This window comes from Colias philodice, chromosome 24, assembly GCF_061535455.1.
Source record: "Colias philodice isolate Cphi_HAF_F1 chromosome 24, ilColPhil1 Martin Lab GWU primary, whole genome shotgun sequence".
Taxonomy (NCBI): domain Eukaryota; kingdom Metazoa; phylum Arthropoda; class Insecta; order Lepidoptera; family Pieridae; genus Colias; species Colias philodice.
This window is the reverse complement of record NC_143109.1, coordinates 8061939-8083893: the sequence shown is the minus strand read 5'-3', so window position 1 is coordinate 8083893 and position 21955 is coordinate 8061939. Positions and strand designations below refer to the sequence as shown.

Sequence of the window (21955 nt, the reverse complement as noted above, 5' to 3'; positions counted from 1 at the left end):
TAGGGTCTGATAGCACAGGACTAATGTGGGACCTAGGTACTTGGTATTAGTGGCTGATGTTCGAAGGTACTTACTAGTGATCGAGGTGTGAATATTCGATTATAAAATTATGTTCAAGTTTTTTTTTTTTTTATGACAGAGCAAGCAAAGGGGCAGGTGGGCCACCTGATGTTAAGTGGTCACCACCGCCCATAAACACTTGTAACACTAGAAGTTTTACAGGTGCTTTGCCGGCCTTTTATGGACAAATAAAGTTAAATCAAGTCACGGAATTTTCGTGTGAACGGAATTTTATTGTGTTAATTTGAAATATATCAAGTGGACCTAGTAAAGTTAGCAAATTTTAATTGTATTATACTATCTAATACGTGTAAATATACCTAATATGTATTAACTCTAAAATGCAGTTTCTAAAGAAGTAACAACATGATTATTCCTATAATTTTATAAACAAGGATAAGAACATTTTTGTAATAATTTTCTTACCCATGGGTAGCTTTCTTACTTAGGTTTGTATCACAAATGTTGATAAGGGGATAGAGGTATTATCTGACATAAATTTCATTCCATAAAAATTCCTATGCATTGAGTTGCTTAATTTTTATCAGATATGTTCAATAAAATGTACCAATTCGATTTGTAAACTGTAAAATAAACGTCGTAGCTGAAATTATTGTGCTTGTTGATTAGCTCTATCTTAATAGTAGGTAGTATGTTAATAACAAGAAATTCATTAAAATAACGATTAAATACATATAGGAATGTTCTTACATACCTATGACCATAATTTTAGTAACATGCGCACGCGCCTATCTACATTTTCATAGAAACGAGGATGTGTGTCCGTTCCTTGAAGGAGACGGTAAATCATTTAATTGATTTATTATTTCATTTTAGATCATAGATTATCATAATAATATGCAAATGGTTTTAATGTAAAAGTTAAAATTACTGTAGCAACTCTCTTATTACACTCTGCATAAAAGTTTCCTTAAGATTTGTTACACACGACTCTACCTACATGTTTCATTTCATTTCGCTATGACCAAATATTGTTTGATATATTTTACTAAAATATTCTTATATTTAAATTAATTTGATATCTAATGTACATAGGTGCAAACATACCTTACTCTAAAAGGAATAGAACTGAAATTGTTTTGTCAGTAAATAGAAAAAAATGGAGGCGTAAAAGCGTAACAATGTAGCATTTGTTGGGATCATTCCTACATTCCTTTTCAGGTTAATGTATATTCAGAGACTTACAATCTTTAATAAAAACGTATGTGTCATTAAATTCTTGAACAAATTATATTAAAAATGCGTATAAACTTTACTTCGTCATCGATTCTTAAAACTGTTGCTGTTGAGTAACAGACTGAGTAGTCTCACGGAATATCTATAGCTTTATAAAGCCTTGCAATAATCTATAGTGTTTGTCCTGAAATGTACGCCATTTTGAATCTTATTTCCTGGAAATAAGATCTGTTTAATCTTTAAACAGACCGCGTAAATAAAAAAGGGACAAGACTCAGGTAGAGAATTGAATACAAAGATGCGTTCCCTTGCGTTTCTTAACAAACTTTTATTTCCTCTCGCCCAAGCGTTTTTAATCTCTATCTACGTGGACTTTGAGTTTATTTTCGATCGGGAATATTAAGTTTTGTAAATACTTAACTTCTTTTACGATCGCTTATTGGCGGTCAAAAATGTTTCCCAGTTAAAGTTAGGTTAGTTTCGATTCGGATGACGGTATACGATCATGTTCTAAATGTTAGTGTGTTTTAATTAAGTGTAAGTTTAATTAGTGATGTGTGTATGTGTGTGTAATAAGTGTGTGTGTATAATACGTGTTTCGTGCCTGTGAACTTTGGATATATTACGGTAAAGGATCTTCAGTCTTCACATGTGTATAATTAAGTAATTGTTATACATTATATAGATTAGAGTGATGTTAATGAGCAAAACGATTAGGTATTCTCTTTGTAATGAACCGTTTTACGAAACACTGCATTATATATTAATCCTACTAATATTATGAATCCAAGGGGACGTTTGAACATGTGTTGCCCTATTTAATACAAAAACTCGAGGCGGATTTGGACAAGAATTGTTTGGAAATAGATTATCTTATATCATACAATATTTTACCGGTTAGGTAAAATACACTTACAAATACGCTATGTAAGTAATAAACTTTGTATAATAATGTTAGTAGTATCGATACATCATAAACCGGAAACAGGTGTGGTTATGAATATGATATTTAATTTAATGTTTAAGCGTGCTTAAAATCATCTTTATAGCTTTAGATAATGAACTCTGAGGGAAATGGATACAAATATGTATAAAAAATACTAGCTGCGCTTCGCGGTTTCACCCGCGTAGCTTCGCTCCTGTTGGTCTTACCGTGATGATATAATAACCTATAGCCTATAGCCTTCCTCGATGGGCTATCTAACACTGAAAGAATTTTTCAAATCGGACCAATAGTTCCTGAGATTAGCGCGTTCAAACAAACAAACTCTTCAGGTTTATATTATTAGTATAGATAATGCAATAATGATACAGACATAAACATCTTTTTAACAACGTAACTACGTATCAGTAACTACTAGGGCATAAGACATTCATAGGAGATGTTTTTGACCTTAACCTAGGTGACGTGAGTTCAAGGTGATTGAAAGTATTATGTTAATCCACACATATTTTCTGGTAGCGCATTCGAACGAAGTCGACAACACTGAAGGGACGAAATGATTACATATCTCAGGACTCAGTATGGAGTTCCATCCTAATTACTAGAAAAAGGTTTTAAGTTTTAAATAATTGCACTTTATTTTAAATAAGTGTAACGTAACATAGTACCTAATTTTATAGAGTCTATGCTTCTCCGACATAAGGTATCTACTTATAGCATGTAATATCGCTGGATGACGCTGTGTGAAAAATAATCACAGAATAAATTAAAAAGTTATAAATTATAAAAACAAGTACGGTCTAATTCTTGCACACACCCGATACAAATATCACACCCGATTGCAAAGTGAAACTATCCAAAAACATCAAAATCTATCAAACCGTTAAATATACAGTTCCGAAAACATATTATCTGCATGAAAGAATAATAAAAAGGGATAGGCCGGTGGTCGAAACACGATATTCTACAAACACCCTAACGTCTCTCACCTGCGCCTGCGTTCCACTGCACGTATCGTGGTAAAACTTATTACAAATCTACATGTGGAACTTAAAACTAGAGTACAAATGGCAGGATTATGACTAAAAGCTTTCTCTACCAGTAGACTTTTATATCATACATATATTCGCGATGCGTGGAGTGCACAATAAAATACATATGAGATGACTCACTGTGTATACTTGTTACCTAGATACCTATAAAGAAATAGCTGTAGGTATGTCATCCTTACGAGTTGCGTCCTTGATTGCGTCCCTTGTGGACCCGGAATAAAAATAAAATTAAACCTACTTAGCCGTTACTCGTTAATGTGTAGCTTTATATGGGTAAAATAATATTTAAAATCAGTTGAATAGTTTTTGAGATAAATCGTAAAAAAACAAACAAACGAAAAAAGAGCCATGGAGCTTATTTGGTTTTACAACTTAAGTATTTTATTACGGTAGGTATGTGTTTAAGAAATATGTTTTATATACGAAGACATACATACTTCAGAATGTTTCTTAGAATTGTCGGCTCGGATTATACATTTTGGAGTTTTGTAGAGACGAGAAGATTTAAGGATTACAATTAAAATACGGGTTTGTCTCGAATACGTGAGGTTTTGCCGTTTAAGCTGTAATCACAACAATAGAGTTAAAGCATTTATTACTTCAATGTTAGAATTTGCCTTAAACTTCAATAAAATAAGCTAGAATAATATAAAATGTAATTTTCAGTTTGTAAGAAAAATAAAACATTTATAAAATCACTAGATAGTAATAAAGCATCGCTTTTCGCATTCTGTGTGTCTGTATGCTTATTGCTTGGATCTATAAAATAACGCAATAAATTTTGATCGGGAATTTAAATTATAGATAGAGAGGTTATTGAGGATGGTTTTAGTACCTACAAGTGTAAATAATTTGTTAAGTTTTCTACGAATCGGGCGAATCCGGGCGCGGAAAGCTAGTAACAATAGAATATGATGTTATAAAAACATGATTGTGGTATGTATACGGTCGGCAAGACTACGCCATCCATCTAATTCATAGATCCAATATTATTACAGCGAACATACATCTCTGTCAATGATTATTTATATATTATATATCAGGGTTGTGAGGAAAATGAACGTTACTGTAATAAAATCTACTATCTGGCGATCTCATAAGTCAATAAATTAGTTGCAATCGTAGCTTTACATAAGAAAGTATATTGTAGGAATTGGTGTTGATTGTTTTTTTTTTCATTAGGTATAGGTACTAATAATAAACTTTGTGTACATAATGAACTCTGACATTCTCCCTCTGTATATTTTTAAGATAATTATTGCTTCATGTTCAATAAAAGTAAAAGTCATTTTCATTTCATTCAAGTTTGTTGGATACAAGATATGTAGCACATTATTTAAATTCAACTCATAATCACATAGATAACTATAACTACTTACATAAAACAATTAATACTTGAATCAATTAAAATTTAAAAGAATTAAAACTTAAAACGTATTGTATCAGCTTAAAATGATCCAACGCAAATAAAGCAAATCTCATTTAATAATATCAAGCATACATTTGAAAACAAAGTATCGAGTTAATAGCGGAAAAGCGCTACTAATTTCATTAAACGCTTATCTCAATAAAAACGCAATTGATCCGCCGATAATCGCCTTACTCGATGCAAACAATGAATTCATCTGCGGGGAAACAATTTCATTGCAAACGTACAGATCTTTCTGGAAAAACAGAGATGAGATGAAACACATCGTTATAATGCCATCACTTGAACTGACAAAAATAATGATGCTGCAATTTCTCAATATTTAAATGTGGATTTGGTTTTTGAAACGCTCTCGTTAATTGTATTTTCAACTGCGGGTAGTTTGCGAAGTTGGGAAATTTTTAGCGTGTTAGCTCTTGTTCTACATGAAATGGCGTGTATCGTTGTTTTGTGTATGTTCCGTGTATTGTTATATTACTAGCTGTGCCACGCGGGTTTTATTTATTGGATCATGTTACAAAATATCAAATACATCTATAACATAGGCCATGACTATTTTAATTCTAACATTATTGACATATTTTAAGACAAAGGTTCAAAATTATAATTTAATTTGGATCGAAGTCCTCGATAAATGGGTTATCTAACACTGAAACAATTTTTCAAATCGAATACTGAGATTTCTGAAATTAGCGCGTACACACTCTTCTGCTTTATTATATTAGCATAAATTAATTCCATGTATTTTGTTAATGCGAACTATCATTGACTCTACAATCGCTATAATAGATACTCTACATCTTTATATGCAATCTAAAGCTTTTCTAAAGCAATTTTATTAATTATATTATTTTGTATTTGCTACTTCTCAAAGTAAAATAGTCCTTTAAATGCAAAACTAAACAGAAGTTGAAAGCAAAGCAAAACGCAGTGCAATATATGAACTCTTCATTGCCTTGTTTGTTTAATGTATGGTTTTGTAAATAATAACTAAGTAGGAAATGGTACGTAAATAAATTGTTGGCCATTCGAATAATTAAATGTTGAACTATTGTGACTTATGTAGCAACAATTGTTTGCAAAGCATATTCATAAAGTTCATATAGAGAAAGATAAAGATTATTAATTTAGAAAATAATAGTAGATGTTTATTGATTCAGTAGCTTACTCACTCGGTATTTAAATCTTATAATTTTTTTTGTACCTATCTCTTTGCACATTAATATATGGACTGATGACTATCTAACATCATTAATAAATAATAATCGTCTGTTTTAAAAACTCAGTCATTTAACTATTAAATGGAACCATTTCCAAACATAACATATACTTTTTCATGTTATCATTATTATATTTTGTTTTACAAAACGTCTAGGAAATCCTTCTCTTTAGCAGACAATATTGTCTAGCAATATAAAATTAGTATCTAGGTAATTTATTCAAGTTTCTCTATTTCCAGATGTGGTTACCTACAATGTGAATGTGTGTGCGCACGATGCACGTGTGGGTGTTAGTGTGCGCGTGCGCGGCGCTGTGCGAGGGCAAGCAGATGAGTGAGACGCTGCAGCGCGCGCTGTCGGCCGTGCGCGGGCCCAGCCCGGGCGCTAAGAAGCTGCTCAATATACCGGATGATGGAGGTAATGTACTGAAAATTAAAAATATATATAGTCAGAAGTCTAATACCTACTTTCAATACAATGCAATACATATACAGAAGAAAAAAATCTGGATGTGTAGGTAGTCTCAATTTTACTGACTTCTGAAAGCATAATTTTAATACGTTTCTTTGATTGGCTACGCGATGGTTTTCAAAGGTCGCATTGATCACAGAATTTGCGATGTAATTTTTATATGTTTGGTCCATTAACCAGTGTTATATTCACGTTTGCAATAACTCTAACGAAACATCTTTATTTCAATCAAGAAATTGTACTATAATCTAATGCATTCATTTACACTCACATAACCATATTTCAGCGCAATCGGATAATACCTAAAAGCTTTCGTATTTTACTTATCACACTTAAAACGAGCTTCATTAATGTTAAATCATCATGAAATAATAGTAGAAATTCCGTAGCAGCTCCCGTTGAATTGTGAAGGCGAAATTAGAAGCGGAAATAGGGCCGGGTACAGCCCTTATTAATTTATGAACTCCGAATAGCTGGCACTCGCCGCTCCCTCCGCAATCCGCATCGTGACTACGAGTTTTGGCTGCTCTTGTTACAATGATAAGATGCTAATTTTTAACAGAGAAAAGTAGCTCTTTTGTAATAATGTTACCTATAGTAGTTAATGTATGATTCTTCATTTTATATTTATTGTATTTAGGGAGGAACCGTTTCGTTTTTATTATTTATTTGCGTGAATAATTGTAATATAAGCAGAGGTAGGTATTTATAATCGAATTAAAACAGTGATGAAATATAAAATTTTCCTGCTTGCAATTTATTAAACTACCTTTAGCTATTATTTCTGTTACTTATATTAATTATTATCTTTATATTAAGATTAATTTACAAACAAAATTATTAATAATCCCCTCGTCATAAGAAATTCAAATCAATTAAATCAGTTGAATTAATTCATACAATATAGACTGCAGTTTACACTACTGTAATAGTATTTTACTAAAATAAATCAACCAGTAACGTCCAAACAACTGTTCCATTCTTTCCCAGCTCACAATCTTTCACAATTTGTAGGTATTTGTGGAAATCAAACCGACAATTGTCAGCAATGGGTTGAGCGGAGAGCGGTGTGAGCGCTTATCAAGCCCGACTGATTGCCCCCAATTACTCAGCGACATTTTTTGCCCCCAGCGGCAATTTGGGGCAGTACCTTGCATTTAATGTGCACAGATAAAGTGAGGATTTATGCCTCCTTACAAATCAGCGTCTTCAAACGCTTCGAGTCTATGATTAATCGCTCTGACAATTACACCTGCTACTCGACTTCGGGATTCAAATCGTTTTTTTAATGTAGATTTTTGTGGCGCTTAGCGTCGTGTATTGATATCAACTTAGCTTTTAGAAAGGCTTTACAGCCGTATTTACAAACATGATGGATCGTACAAAAAACACAGAACACAGACTACGTAAGAAAAATAGTATTTCTAAGCAGGATGGCCTGGTTTGATCTTGTATTGGAGCCTGGAGATACAAGTTTATGTACAAATTCATACAATCTAATTCTTTAGTAAACGGTGTGTTTGTTAGTTTATGTTAGAGCCAGGAATATGAAAAGTAAGTATCACTGGAATGGTCACAGGGTTAGTCCACTCTTATTTACGAACAAAAAACAAAACATATCCTCTGAAAAATCGTTGAAACGTCCATCAATACGTCAATAGCTCAATATCCCTAGGTTCTCAACAAAAAGGTGAAAAAGTACATTATTACAAGTCACAGAAGATCCAATTACCGGGATAACAGCGTCACGTAGGCTGAAGTTGAGGCATGACTGGCCAAAGCGAGGAGAAGCGTTTGCTGAGAGGTTTTTATATCCCTAATGAGTACTGGACGTGGTCATTATCAAGGATTAACTTCTGGAGTCATAGGAATAGCATCGCTTTTACTTTTTTATATCCAAAAATGCAAATCAAGCGCATTATTCCACTTTGAACGTGCTTGTAGAACTTTCAATGTTAAGAGTATGTAAATAAAGGTTTTTACAACGTAAAAAGTTGTGTTAATTGACTAGGTACCTACTTAATATACACTACTACAATGGTGGTATTTGTATAATATCTTAGAAAACTTTTTTAAGCCGTACACACTATTTATCTAATTAAATACTCTGAAACGCATGAATATTGCAGCAATCATACTCAAACTCAATTAAATCAATACTACTTTGCTTCCACTTCATACTCAAACTCAAACTCATACTCAATCATATCGAAACTACTTTTCTTTCTCCATCATTCGTACAAAGCTTCGTATAAAGTTAACACATAAGTAATAAGTAATCAATCACTTAAGTACAACTCAAGTTATCGACGTAACTGCAGCACGGTGGAACTGCCCCCGTGGGACCGTGTGTTGGCTCCAGATGGGGCTTGGGACGTAGTTTTTGTTGTAATATATCTTACTCAATTTTTTTTTATATATTGTTTTGATGATTTGGTTGAAAGTGGAAAAGTCAAATTACTGTCATTTATAAGCATTGGTCAACAAAATAAACAGTAAACATTTCTCGTAAATCAAAACAAAAGATAAAATAATAATCCTTTTAAATAATCAGATATCGCCACCGTAAACATAATATCATTACAACCAACTTCAACAAATGTAATTTTCGACGACTAATGATTTAAAATTACTCATAAACTAAATACATAAAACATAAATAGTTTACAAGTTTATTAGAAAACTCACTATTCCCATATAAATATGGCTTAGGAACATAGGTCAAGTCAATCGTAACGTAATCAATCTATACTAATACATATTATAAAGCTGAAGAATTTGTTTGAACGCACTAATCTCAGGAACTACTGGACCGATTTAAAAAATTCTTTCGGGTTTAGGTAGCCCATTTATCGAGAAAGGCTATAGGCTATATATCATCACGCTAAGACCAACAGGAGCGGAGCCACGCGGGTGAAACCGCAGATCACAGCTATAGTACTGCATATGAATTTTAGTTATTAACCAACGAATACTAGGTACATGAAAGTACGTGGGATCTAATTGGAGCGAGTTTCTCAAGCAGAGGTTGTTGAGTAAGTGGTAACACGGTTACAGCTCGCTAATTATGTGGAGAGGTCACTTTGAGCTGCCGACGCATCCGCTCGCCCGCTGCGGACGGACAGACAAACGAAATGAGGCTATATGGCGCTGATTTTTTGTGACATCATTTTTATATATGCCGGTGGTTATTTTATGAAATTATTTTAAGCACAATATTTTTATTGCACAGTTGCTGTATATTTTTCGTTAGGTTTCGCAAAATGGAATTTACAAGTAGGTACCTACTCTATACGCTATCTAGTGATTTTAGGTATTTGATATCGACTAGTAGAGAGTTTGCTCTATACTCTACATGAATACATACTACTAGTTAATTTTTAATGTTAAAATAAAATAAAAATTCAACATAAATTACTATAATACTTTTTTATTAACCCATTAGTGCATAAAGTTTATTAGCGCTTTTTTCATTATGATCACTATAATATATCATCATTTAGAGTATCTTTAATGATTAAATTACATAAAATATTTAGTTTATGTAAAAGTTCAGATTTTATAGCCCGTCCGATAAATCGGACGTTATGCATGGCGGACACAATTGATGTTAAAAGGAGGTTGAAATAAAAGTACGGATTTTATGAAGAAATTTATTATAAAAAGCAACAGAAGATAAACGTATTATAATGTACGATGTTATATGCCATGTGGTATTTCGGGTGAAGACCTACATCACATTTCTGACACTGAAATTTACTTTTTCCTCCACATTGGTTTGCACACCGACGTTCAGTACTTATTGGAACCAGCCTATGATCTTTACCGTCGTACCTCATTGTACATAATGGTTTCGCTGGCTTGTGACCTTGATGTGGTGGTGTGCCATGTGACGAAAGTAAGCTTCTTGCTATGAAACGTCTAAAAACGAATAAGGACTCAGTGTCTCTTGTGCAGCCATTCTTCCGAGCAAGTAACCAGGCGTTTACTACTGAAACGTCTACTAAATATGCAAATATGGGCCACCACCACTTCTTTATATACATTCGAGTTCTTAAATTTTCAACAGCCTGGTCGCATTTGTCTACTCCACCCATATACTTATTGTAATTTGAAATAAGTGATGGCTGAGGGACTTGCACTTTGGCTTTTTTTTTACCAGCGGGTTGCAGATGCAATTTCTAGATTTTCAAAGTTAGTGGCTACTGTGACAACATTCTTATCATTCCACCGGCATACGAAGACATCATCAGCTAGTACCGACTAGCTGATGATGTCTTCTTATGCCGGTTACCGAATCGTAATAACCTCGCACCTCCTTCTTGAATTTTTTGATGTCTTTGACCGGGCAGTTCTCAGTGCGATTAGCTCTCAAGGCCCCTGTAGCATAATAGCCAAGCTCCTTCAGGTGTCTCATCAGGCTCAAAGACGTAAAATAATTGTTGAAAAACAATTTTATGCCACTGTTAGGCGGAAGTTTGCTCAATGTAATTAGGCTGAGAATCCGATCCGATCCTGATCGGCATTCTTGATGGGGGGCTCAGCGTAAATTATATTTTCTGTATAATCATCAACCTCCTCACACTCCAAAGCAGATAATATTTCATGAACTTGTAACCTGTAACAATTCAACAAAACACGACATGCAGTGCCCACAGTGCATAACGTGCGATAAATCGGACGGTACGAAATTCGCAAGCATAGTATTCAAAATGACAGTGGCTACGTAAAAATTACATTGAAAATAAATAGTCGAATAGTTTAGCAATCAAAATATCCATTTATCACCCATAACACTAAAAAAAATATAATAAAAACACAAAATAATCTTACCTTCGCCGCGAAGAATTTTGACCGCGTGCCGCCATTTTACGAATTGACAGCTGTCACGCATCCGCGTTAATATATTTTATAACAACAGTGTTTCCGAGTTTGAAAATATATTCAACAACTGTTTTAAAAAGATAAATCTTGAGTAAAATATATAATACTCCTAAAATAACGATTTTATTGACGTCCGATTTATCGAACGTTATGCACTAATGGGTTAACGAATTAATGTAGAAAACAATTGTTTAATTATCATTACCTACGAAATTTCTGAATATAGAGCAATTTAATTAACTGCATAATCCTCTATTAACAGTAAAACAATATAATACTCGAGCCATGTAAGCCCAGTCCCGGGGTAGTGTTAAACAAACAAATAAACACGCGGCGAGCGACACCTACGCTTGACGGAGCTTAACATACAACACTTACTGTACACTACTCTTAACTATTAACCACACTAAATTACTTTAAATACATGCCTTTTGTCAAATATCTTTATCCGACAGTAAATATAACGTAATATTGTCTTGTAGAGCCACATGTTATAAAAAGGTTATGCTTGCAAGCAACATTATTAGATTCATCGACAAATCGCTCTATCTCATAGGCTAGTAATATTTTCTTTATATTTGAACACAAATAAATGAACAATGAAAGATTTTTAGAGCGATACTTAAATTAGTCAATGTCCAATTTTTTCTGTCCGCTCCGCTCCGGTTGGTCTTAGCGAGATGATATATAGACTATAGCCTTCCTCGATGAATGGGCTGTTTAACACCGAAATATTTTTTTAAGTCGGACAAGTAGTTCCCGAGATTAGCCCGTTCAAACAAACAAACTCATCAGCTTGATAATATTATTATATTCGTATAGATAAATGACCGATGAAAGATATATATAGAGCAATACTTAAATTAGTCAATATCCATTTATTATTAGCAAAGTAAGTTCTTTTATTATATAGTCGTATATTTGGGATTTGTGCATACCATGCGGATCCCTGCAGCAGTGTTTTGCTGCGCCCTGCCCGCGCATACATACAAAGGATTTAATATCCCACTGTGTGCTTTTAATATTGCAGGATTGGAAATGAAAAACTGTATTTCGGAGCTTTAAAGATAAAAATTTCTCTCAAAAGATAAAATTGTCATTAACACATAGTAGTGGATGAGTATTCGTGACTCGTCGTAAAAAGTTATTTTCTGTTACTGTTTTTCGTGCTTTATGAGTTCCGAATGAAGTCATTAAGCAGTTTAGTATCGCTTTTTGACGATCAAAGTGTTTTAAGGATGTGTATTATATTTATGTATACTAAAATAACATCAGAATATTATAATAAGCCTTAGGTCGATATTTTTACTACGGATGTACAGTGGGTGGTTTAGATCGATTCCCTTATATAATGCGTACCAATGCAATCTTTCTTAAAAAAATATCTAGGTTATTAAACCAGGCACCAATTTTAAAGTTGATGTGCGCTAAGTTGAGCTGTTTTTATTCAGATTTAAGAAATATACCACAGTAATTCACTCGAAAAACATTCGTAAAAATGTAGAAGAATTCAAATTAAATCACCATTCGAAAATTTACACCAAATTATGTTCATATTAAATTCACATTAAACATTCTAATTATCCCGTAATTCACAAAATTCCATGCATATTTATTTCACAATCCCGTAATGTGTTCCCTGTCTAAACCCCTGTACACACGGCGCGAATCACGCTCTATTGTGATTCATGTGCACCCGACCTTATATATTCATACGTGCGATTTTCCGGCCGGACGGGGCCGATCCGACGTATCGGACTATCGGAGCGTGAGCGGCGGCCGATTGGTTATCTGTGGTTTAGTTTAAAAAATATTTTGAAGAATGAATGCGTTTTAACGGACGTTACAATAGATAACTGCGCTAGTTGTTTTGTGTATGTAGGTAGTTATTGTAGAATGTTCTGGATTTTCTTTGTGAAATAACTATGGGGCAGTTAACATCAATAATTGAGATTATTTAAAGCTAAGTTAGCTTAGAAAACTGAAATATTGATTAAATGATCTGCCTTTGCTCTGCAGTGGTGGCTCAGTATGGTGAGACCTCGGACTTCGAATCGATAAGTCAGGGGTTCGAAACCGGGCGAGCGCGCAGGAAATAAATTGATGATGATGATGATGATCTGCCTTTTAGATATTGTATTATTTATTAGAATGCTAAGTAGCTAAGTAAAGCTAGACTTTATTCAAGTATTTTTAAGATTGCCTATTAAAGTTTTTGATGGAATTTATAAATTCTTTGCCTATTTACGTTAGAGATAATATTTTCTCAATTATGTTATGAAAATATATTAACTTACCGAGCTTATAAAAACAACAATTTTTTCTCCCCAGACGCGAAGTTTTTACATTTACATTTTTCGTTATTATTTTATAGATGAAATCTCCAATATGTCTGACAAGGCGGTAACTTATTGCAGGTGTTTATGAATTTATACTTTTTCAGTTCAAACGCTGACTCATGTTAACAATATTCAATGTGTAATAATGAAATTGGAAAACAATTGTTATTATTTATTATTCGGTGTTTTCTAATTTAAACTGTTAAAAATATGCAATGACGATTAAAAAGTGCTTCTAGAAAAGTCTAATTGAATAAATAAATGTTTGAGTTTAAGTTTAACTATCTCGTATTATTTAATTTATTTACGTCTTTCTACGTTTATTTTTCGTATAAAGATCTATAGTTTTAATACCGCATTAGTATAATACTGTTAAAGTAATTGATATACCTATATGAATAAATAAATGGTCCGGTCGTGTGCCGAAGTGGATCATGTACATCTGCGCCAGCTGCCACGTATCGCGCAACTTGTTGCCAAGTTTGTTGCGCCGAGTTGCCGACGTCCAGTAACTTTGCCGAAGTGGCCTTTGTTAGAACCTCGTGGGAAACTTTTACGAGATAAAACGTAACCCATGAGTTTGTATAACTTGTGTTTAATAAGTTTTTTGCGCTAGTTTTTCATGGTTTTGTTGGGGAACCAATATTCTCATATTTATGAGGCATGAATTATTATAATTATGGAAAATTATTGTTTCTTATTACGTCAGGCTAACATCGTTATAATTTAACGTGCAAATTATAACTACTTTTTTACAATTAAATGCGACATATCGTTGCATATTATAATATGAAGGATATGTGAGATCTTACAAACTAAGTTCAACGTTTATAATTATTATTTAATATTCCATACTGCTATTTCGAACCTAAATTCGTCTAAACTTCGTCTTCGTAAACCTAAATTTAAATCTATTAAAATTAAAAAAAAAAACAACATTGTTATCTCCAGATATTACGTTAAAAATAAGAAAAATAACATATTTTTTTACAGAGAGCGTTCATTTTTGGTTAAATTAAATATTCTAGTAAACACAAGCTTTTTTAACATGAATACATAATACAGATTAAATAGACACGTCTGTACGTTGACAGTCGTCTCTTCAGTGAATGGCAACGTAATTATAAGGACAAAGGGTGCATCCACGGACAGAAGGGTGCCGAATTTGCGCCTAAATAGTTTTATTGTGTGCCAAATTGTTTATTGTGCGAACTGTGGGGATATGTAGATTGTGTGTCGTCTTAGGTAGACTATGTAGGTTCTAAATTACTACATATAAAACAAAGTCGCTTCCCACTGCCTGTTTGTCACTAAATATGCTTAGATTTTTAAAACTAACAACAGATTTTATTGAAAGGAAGGTTTAGATGTATTATACATGAGTATTGTAGCCATGCGAAGCCGAGGTGGGTCACTAGTGTATATATTTAAGAACAATATATATTTATTATAGTCAGAAATACGTCTTTTTTTTCAACGTATGTCATAATATACATCCTCTTATGGAATTATTAAATCGATTGAGTCAATAAAGGTATGAAATATGAATTCAGTTAAATTCAAGCTTTAATTTAGTTTAGTAACATTGAGTGGCAAGATTCGAAGATCGATTCTAAGAACTTTGAATTGCAAGAGCTCGAACATTGTTTTCCAATTTCCAGTATTAGCATAATGATTATTAGGTACTATTTCCTGAATATTAATGTCTATATAATAATGAAAAACCACATGAAATAGATTAAGAATTATCATTGTAAATATACAATTTAGTGAATTTCTTTTAAACACACTTTTATAAGCTTCATTTATGTGTTTGTATGTAAACGTATCTATTAGACTCGATTTTGACTTTAAGGGTCATTTAATTCAATGATCGGTGACAATACCTACAATAATTTCATGAGTTTAAATGTGTTTTTTTAGTTTCTTAAACTATATTAATTATTATTTTCTTAACTACTATACGTGGGTAAATTCTAGTATTTTACTACTATCTGCAGAATGCTAGTATTTCAGGTAGGTATCCTTTATCCAGTCTCTGCTGAAGATGATTGCCCAATGAAGCGATTCCAGCGCTTTAGCTTTCAGCAAGTTTGATCGAACTACGGATAGAGAACATTTGAAGCCCTTTCGTGTTTATTGAAAGCGCTTTGAGATTTAAATCGATCGCTGAGTAGAAGTATGCATGCAGGAACTAATGTTCCGTTTTATGTTTGAGATGAATTTGGAAATTGTTTTGCGTTTGCTGTAAAGAAAGGGAAATTCCTTTACAATTTAGGAAGATTTCGAGTTTGATCATACTACAGTTTAATGAAGTGAATTTGTTGAAATGCACAATGCAAATATGGTTGTATCATTTTGTTAAATTGACCTTTTTTTAAATCAAATTTAAATTATTATAAGTATCAGCATTTGTAACAGATTATAAAAACTTTCTTTATTATTGAATTAAAGGTTCCAAAAACTTAATGAAATTACGATTTTTAGTAGGTTACACAGCGCTCAACTTTTCAACTAACTTTTTGATATTTTATTTCATCGAAATTATGTACAGTACGTAGGGGGAGTCCGGGAGACTTGAACCGCTTTTTACTAAAAACTCTATAAAATCTGATCAGTGACCTGGAGAGCTTTAAGATCTACACCATATGGAAGCCTTATTATCTGGCTAAGATTTTATACTATTCTGAAAATAAAAGTTGCAAGGAGAAGATAGTAAACTAAGTTGTAATAAAAAATGAGTTTTGATTCAAGTCTCCCCAACCGGTGGGACACTTGCCCATCAGGTGCGGGACACTTGCCCATACCTTTTTAGAGAGGGGAAATGACGCAAATAAAGCATATTATTCATTAGTTATGTATTATTTAGACACATTTAACAATAACTAGATTATTCATAATCATCTTCTTAACAATTTAGTGAAAAATGTTTTCAGAGCAACTCCTAAACATAACATTCGCTTCTTTTTATTAATTAAATACTCGTTTTGAGGTATCTACTGCTACATAAATCTACAAAACTAATTTAAAGACATTTCTTACTTTAATTAATATGTGCCTATTTGCCTATTTCTTCAATATTTGCCTCTTGGATGTTCACTTTGGAGGAATTTGGCGTAGTCGAATGCTAGTTGCATTGTTTGTTTTATGGTTAAACCATAGTGCATTTTACTGCAGGTCAATAAGTAACGAACGAGCAATTTCTCTTTATTTACATTGAAAATTTGATTGGCTCCCCTTGTCTTGCAAAGGTGTTAACTTTTGTTCACCTAAGAGGTAATACCGTAAAGTGGTTTTGCCTATCCCATACATGATTGCAATTTGACGAATAGATTTGCCACTCTTTATTTCTCTGACTGCGCTTTCAATCTTAGACTTAGTAAACGGTTTCCTGCGACGACTACCTTCCTTAGGCTTATTCTGAAATGGCATTTTCTTTCTAAAACAAAACAAAAGCTAACTTAAATAGTATACAAACTGCAAAGGGAGAGTTAAACCATTGTTCAAGTCTCCCGACTGCAGACTGGTTCAACTCTCCCGCACCCGACCCAAGGCCATATCTTGATTTTTTCCAACAAATCCACTATCAACTGGAGAACAAGACTGAACGTACGACAAAATATGATAATCTAGTAATGCAATAACGTAGGTGTTTGATATATACCTTCATAAATGCGTGCATAGCAATTAAAACAACAAAGCCAAAAAAATTCACTCCGCGACGATGAAACCACTTTTTCGGAACTCACGGTCGAACGCGTCTATTATCACTCAAAATTTTGAGTTGCTTGTGATTGGCGGGTTACGCGCGTTCATTTGTTTGCCACTTGGCGTAATTTGGCACCTAATTTAAAAAGTTATTGAAAGTGGTTCAACTCTCCCACCTGGGCAAGTCTCCCGGATTCCCCCTACCCGTACACGTATCTACGTAGTTACCGTACAACACGGAGTCCGTTAAATTGATGAAAAATTAATATAAATCTGATATCTGTATGACCGCAGAGATCTATATTACCCGTCCATAAATCATAATAGACGGACAATGGACTCGAACCGCAGACCCGCGGTCCGTGACCGCATATCCATAGACCATTGAGCCTATGGATACCGTTATTATTTCATTATACTGTTTGATAAGAGAGATATGGTTTTACTAGCTGTGCCCGCGACTTCGTCCGCGTGGAATAGTGACTGCATAGTAGGTAGTTACTACTTAACTTTTATTGAATAAACACGTACTACCATAAATAATTAAACGAACTGTTAGTAAAATTTATTACTAAACTGAGCTAAAAAATAAAAATAAATTCCTTCCTTGTATGGATGTTTTTGACAATATATATAACCGTTTCTACGAAAAATCTATTTTTTCATTCGTTGATCTCAAAAATAAAAATTCCAATCACCAGAACGACAGGAAATTTTAATAATTTATTTTTAATTGTGTTTTGCACAATTTTGTTAAATTACGACTGGATGAAAATTTTGTTCGTGGTCGTCGTCGTCGTTGGTAAGGTGAACAAATCCTTATCAAAACATCATACGCTTAGACAATAATCATTAGTATCGATAGCGGATTCTATTCCTTTACGTTTTGACGTTTGTCTCAGCGCTCAGATCTTTCCTGTCTCACGCCGTAGTAACTAAACCGTTTAGACCGTGCAATAAAAATTAAATAAAAAAAAAAACTCAACGCAACGAAGAAAAGTGCATAGAAAAAGGAAAAAATGTTGTGTGGTTTTATGAAACCACGGTAAAAGTGAAACTTAGGCACAAAATTATCGTATTTGTACGATAATGACTTCGATACTGCTTTATACCTACTCGGCAGCCGACCGTCACGCGACATGCGCTACACAGACCAAAAAGTTTGAGACGATGTAATAAAAGTTTCACTAATTTTACAAACTTCCCGAAGATCTTTAAAAATAAATACCATTTTAAATATTTATAAAAATAAAAAAACAAAGTCATCGGGGCTGCCATACCATCATTATCATATCATATACAATTATATTTTTTTTATAATGGTACTTAATTTTAAAGATCATCGGGAAGTTTGTAAAATTATTATTTATTCCTTTTCCTTCGTTGCGTTGGGTTTTTCTTTTTAATTTTTAAATTTTTAACTTCGGTTTCTTATTTTCATGTGATATTTTCAAGTGAGCGAGACCTACCTCTACCTCCATATTACATTCCTACATCATATTGATATCTATAAGTTTGTTGCTCCTTGACATCTTTTAAGTTGGGCCGTAACCGTGCACAAATTGTAATGGATCACAGTGGCAAAAGAAGTGGTATCTTTAGGAAAAAAAATTGCCAAGAGCCAGGCCTATGTGGCTTTGAGTAGAGTTCAAAATTTCCAGGGTGTGGCTATCCTCTCGCTCCCATATCCCCCTCTTCTTTCACAGACTTTCAACCCTTCTCTTTCCACACCTAGTAAATGGCAGAACCGATTTTGATGTAAACCATATTATCTAATTATACCTATATGTACACGTCATATCCTGTCGTTTGATGCTCCATTTGGTTTATTTATCTAACCACTGTCACCCCTAAATGTAATAAACGGATGAACCGATTTCGATAAAACACGTTGCTCTTTTATATTTTGATATGCCGCTTGAGTATATTATTTGACCACATTCGATTATTGTTCATTCCCACTTTCACCGCTGTAATCTAATAAATGGATAAACCGAATTGGATAAAAATATAACTAATATTTTTTCCCACATTCCCACTTTTACCTCTATATACCTAGGTATAATAAATGGATGAACCGATTTTGATACACTTTATCTAAGAACCAGCGTCGGAAAATATGCTGCCTAACACGCATCTAATTCGTATTACCTGTTAGCGAGCTACGGTGGCACAAACAGACAAACATAGCGGTCAAACACTTATCACCCATCTTTTTGATGGTTAAAAATGGTTAAAAGGGGTTAAAAATATAATACGACATAATTTAAAGGACATTTTATGTATAAAATTTACCTAGAAGTAAGCATAATTCTAATTTGACCCCTTCCCCCCCTACTACCTCAGCTTACAGGAATAATTACTGTAGCGTATAACAGATAACTTACGTTTTATCGTACACTGTATAGTGTACAATAGAATGCCTTTGCAAATGTTCGCCGTGAATACTTAAATGGTCATAACTTTTTTATTTACAAACCGATTAACATGAAATAAACACTTAATGTTAAATGAAGATTACCACAATATATTAGAGAAAACCGCATCTAAATCGGATAAGCCGTTTCTGAGATTAGCGTGCACAAACATACAGACAAACAGACAAAAAAAAACTATAACTACAGTTTTGGGTTTGAGATCAATTTAATAATAACCCCTGCTATTTTTTTTACATATTTTCATTGTACAGACATCACTTTTCTAGAATTTTATTATATGTATTGATGATTGATGATTGATGATTGACCACGCGCAAGGTTACTAATTTCCACTACATCCTCACGCAAATCGTCAATTTTTATGAACATTGAATCTGTAAATAAAAAAAAATCAAAAGATAAGTGTACCTAATTTTAATAAAAATAAATAAAGTTTTATCAAGAACTAAAGTGACCTTCTTTGGGCGTATAATATAGTCTTGTAAAAGTTATACATGATAAAAATAAAATTTCATCATTTTCTTATTTTGAAATAACTTTAACTAATTAAAAACATGAGTCTAACTATATAATTATAATAAACAATAAATATAAAAGCTACAACTTACCTTTTGTGGGAACGCAAGAAGGCGAAAATTAAAAAAAAGCCGAAGATTTTTAAAAATGTAACCAATGAACACAATCACTGTTATCTACTATTACCCAAAGAGAATACAAATACTACGTCTATTACCTATATAACTGTAACTAACATCAAATAATAAATATCTACCCTCACTTATAAAAATTTAGTATATTCACATGAAATATAAGCGCACCTGAAATTTACTCTGGGAAGATATGAATTATTTATTTAACTTTAAAAAAAAAACAAACTCACCAACATCATAATATTTAAATTATGAATTTCCAAGGAGCTTTAATATTATGTAAATTGATTTAATTTTAATGAAATCTCATAGATGGCGCTGTTTTAAATTTGTCTTTATACTACTAAGATTCATTATACTGTTTCTCTGCCAAAATTACTTAAATGATGTAGTTTTTATAGTGTAAAGGTAGACAATAGCATGGCTTACTCAAAAACAACATTTAAACATGAGTCTTTATATTGTACGCTGTCGTAGTACACGGAATACGTAAGAAAAATAAAGGTTCACAGCTCCTCCCCCGAAGGTGATAGCATGATAATATGTATATAACAGCCTGACCCGACCTGTTAGTAATATTCATGCAAAATTTGAAGTAAATCCGTGCAGTACTTTCTGAGATTAGCCTGGACAAACATACAGACAAACAGACAAACAGACAAACCGACAAACCGACAAACAGACAAACAGACAAAAATTCTAAAAACTATGTTTTTGGCTTCTATATCGATTATAGATCATGGATTATGTATTCTTTTAAAAAAATATTCAATGTACAGTTTTGACTTTCCTACGATTTTATTATATGTATAGATAATGTAGCTAGGTATGTATTTCATAAGTAACTTATTTTTTGTTGTAAGTAGGTAGTTTTGAACTTTTGAGATTATCACTACATAGTAAAAAACAAAGTCGATTTCTCTGTCCCTATGTATGCTTAAATCTTTAAAATTATGCAACGGAATTTGATGCATTTTTTTAATAGATAGAGTGATTCAAAAGGTTTTAGTAGGATATAATTTATTAGGTTTTAGACAAAGCGAGCGAAGCCGCGGGCAGAAGTCTAGTAAATTTTTTTAAATTTTTTGAAGTTTTTCACTTATTTTTGTTACAGTTATTTTGGCCTTTAATAATACAAAATTTATTCACCTTTAAAATAGTCCCTGAAACAACTTTTTAATAATAATGTATAGTGGATGAGAATTTAGAAACTTTTTACGGATACGAAGCATTTGGACACATTTCGCTAAATGAGAGACTAAAATAAAGGAAAGAAACGTAAAACGTAGATAAAAGGGACGGAGTATATTTTAAGTTTAATTTCTTTTACCTGAAAAGCGCTTCGGGGTTTTTAAATAATGTTACATTATAAAAGTGAGTTCATGAACGAATACAAATTATAACTGCTATTTTCTTATTCGATAATTATTATTATCTGCTTATTTAGAAATTATATAGTCTATTTAACGGATTTTAAAAGGCTGTAATACTACAAATAATAAATCGTTTTAAAAATCCGTTATAAAGTCTTCATTACATAGTACATAATATGTATAAAACAAAG

General features: G+C 32.8%; 1 protein-coding gene across 1 annotated transcript in view; it reads left to right on the top strand.

Annotated features, from left to right (window-relative positions):
* Positions 1-21955, top strand: part of LOC149477806 (uncharacterized) — a 366366-nt gene that overhangs the window by 37940 nt on the left and 306471 nt on the right. Inside the window, exon 2 of the mRNA XM_089710075.1 lies at positions 6141-6318. Coding sequence (XP_089566201.1) covers positions 6162-6318 — 157 coding nt within the window. The 5' untranslated portion in view covers positions 6141-6161. The remainder of the gene's footprint in view (positions 1-6140; positions 6319-21955) is intronic.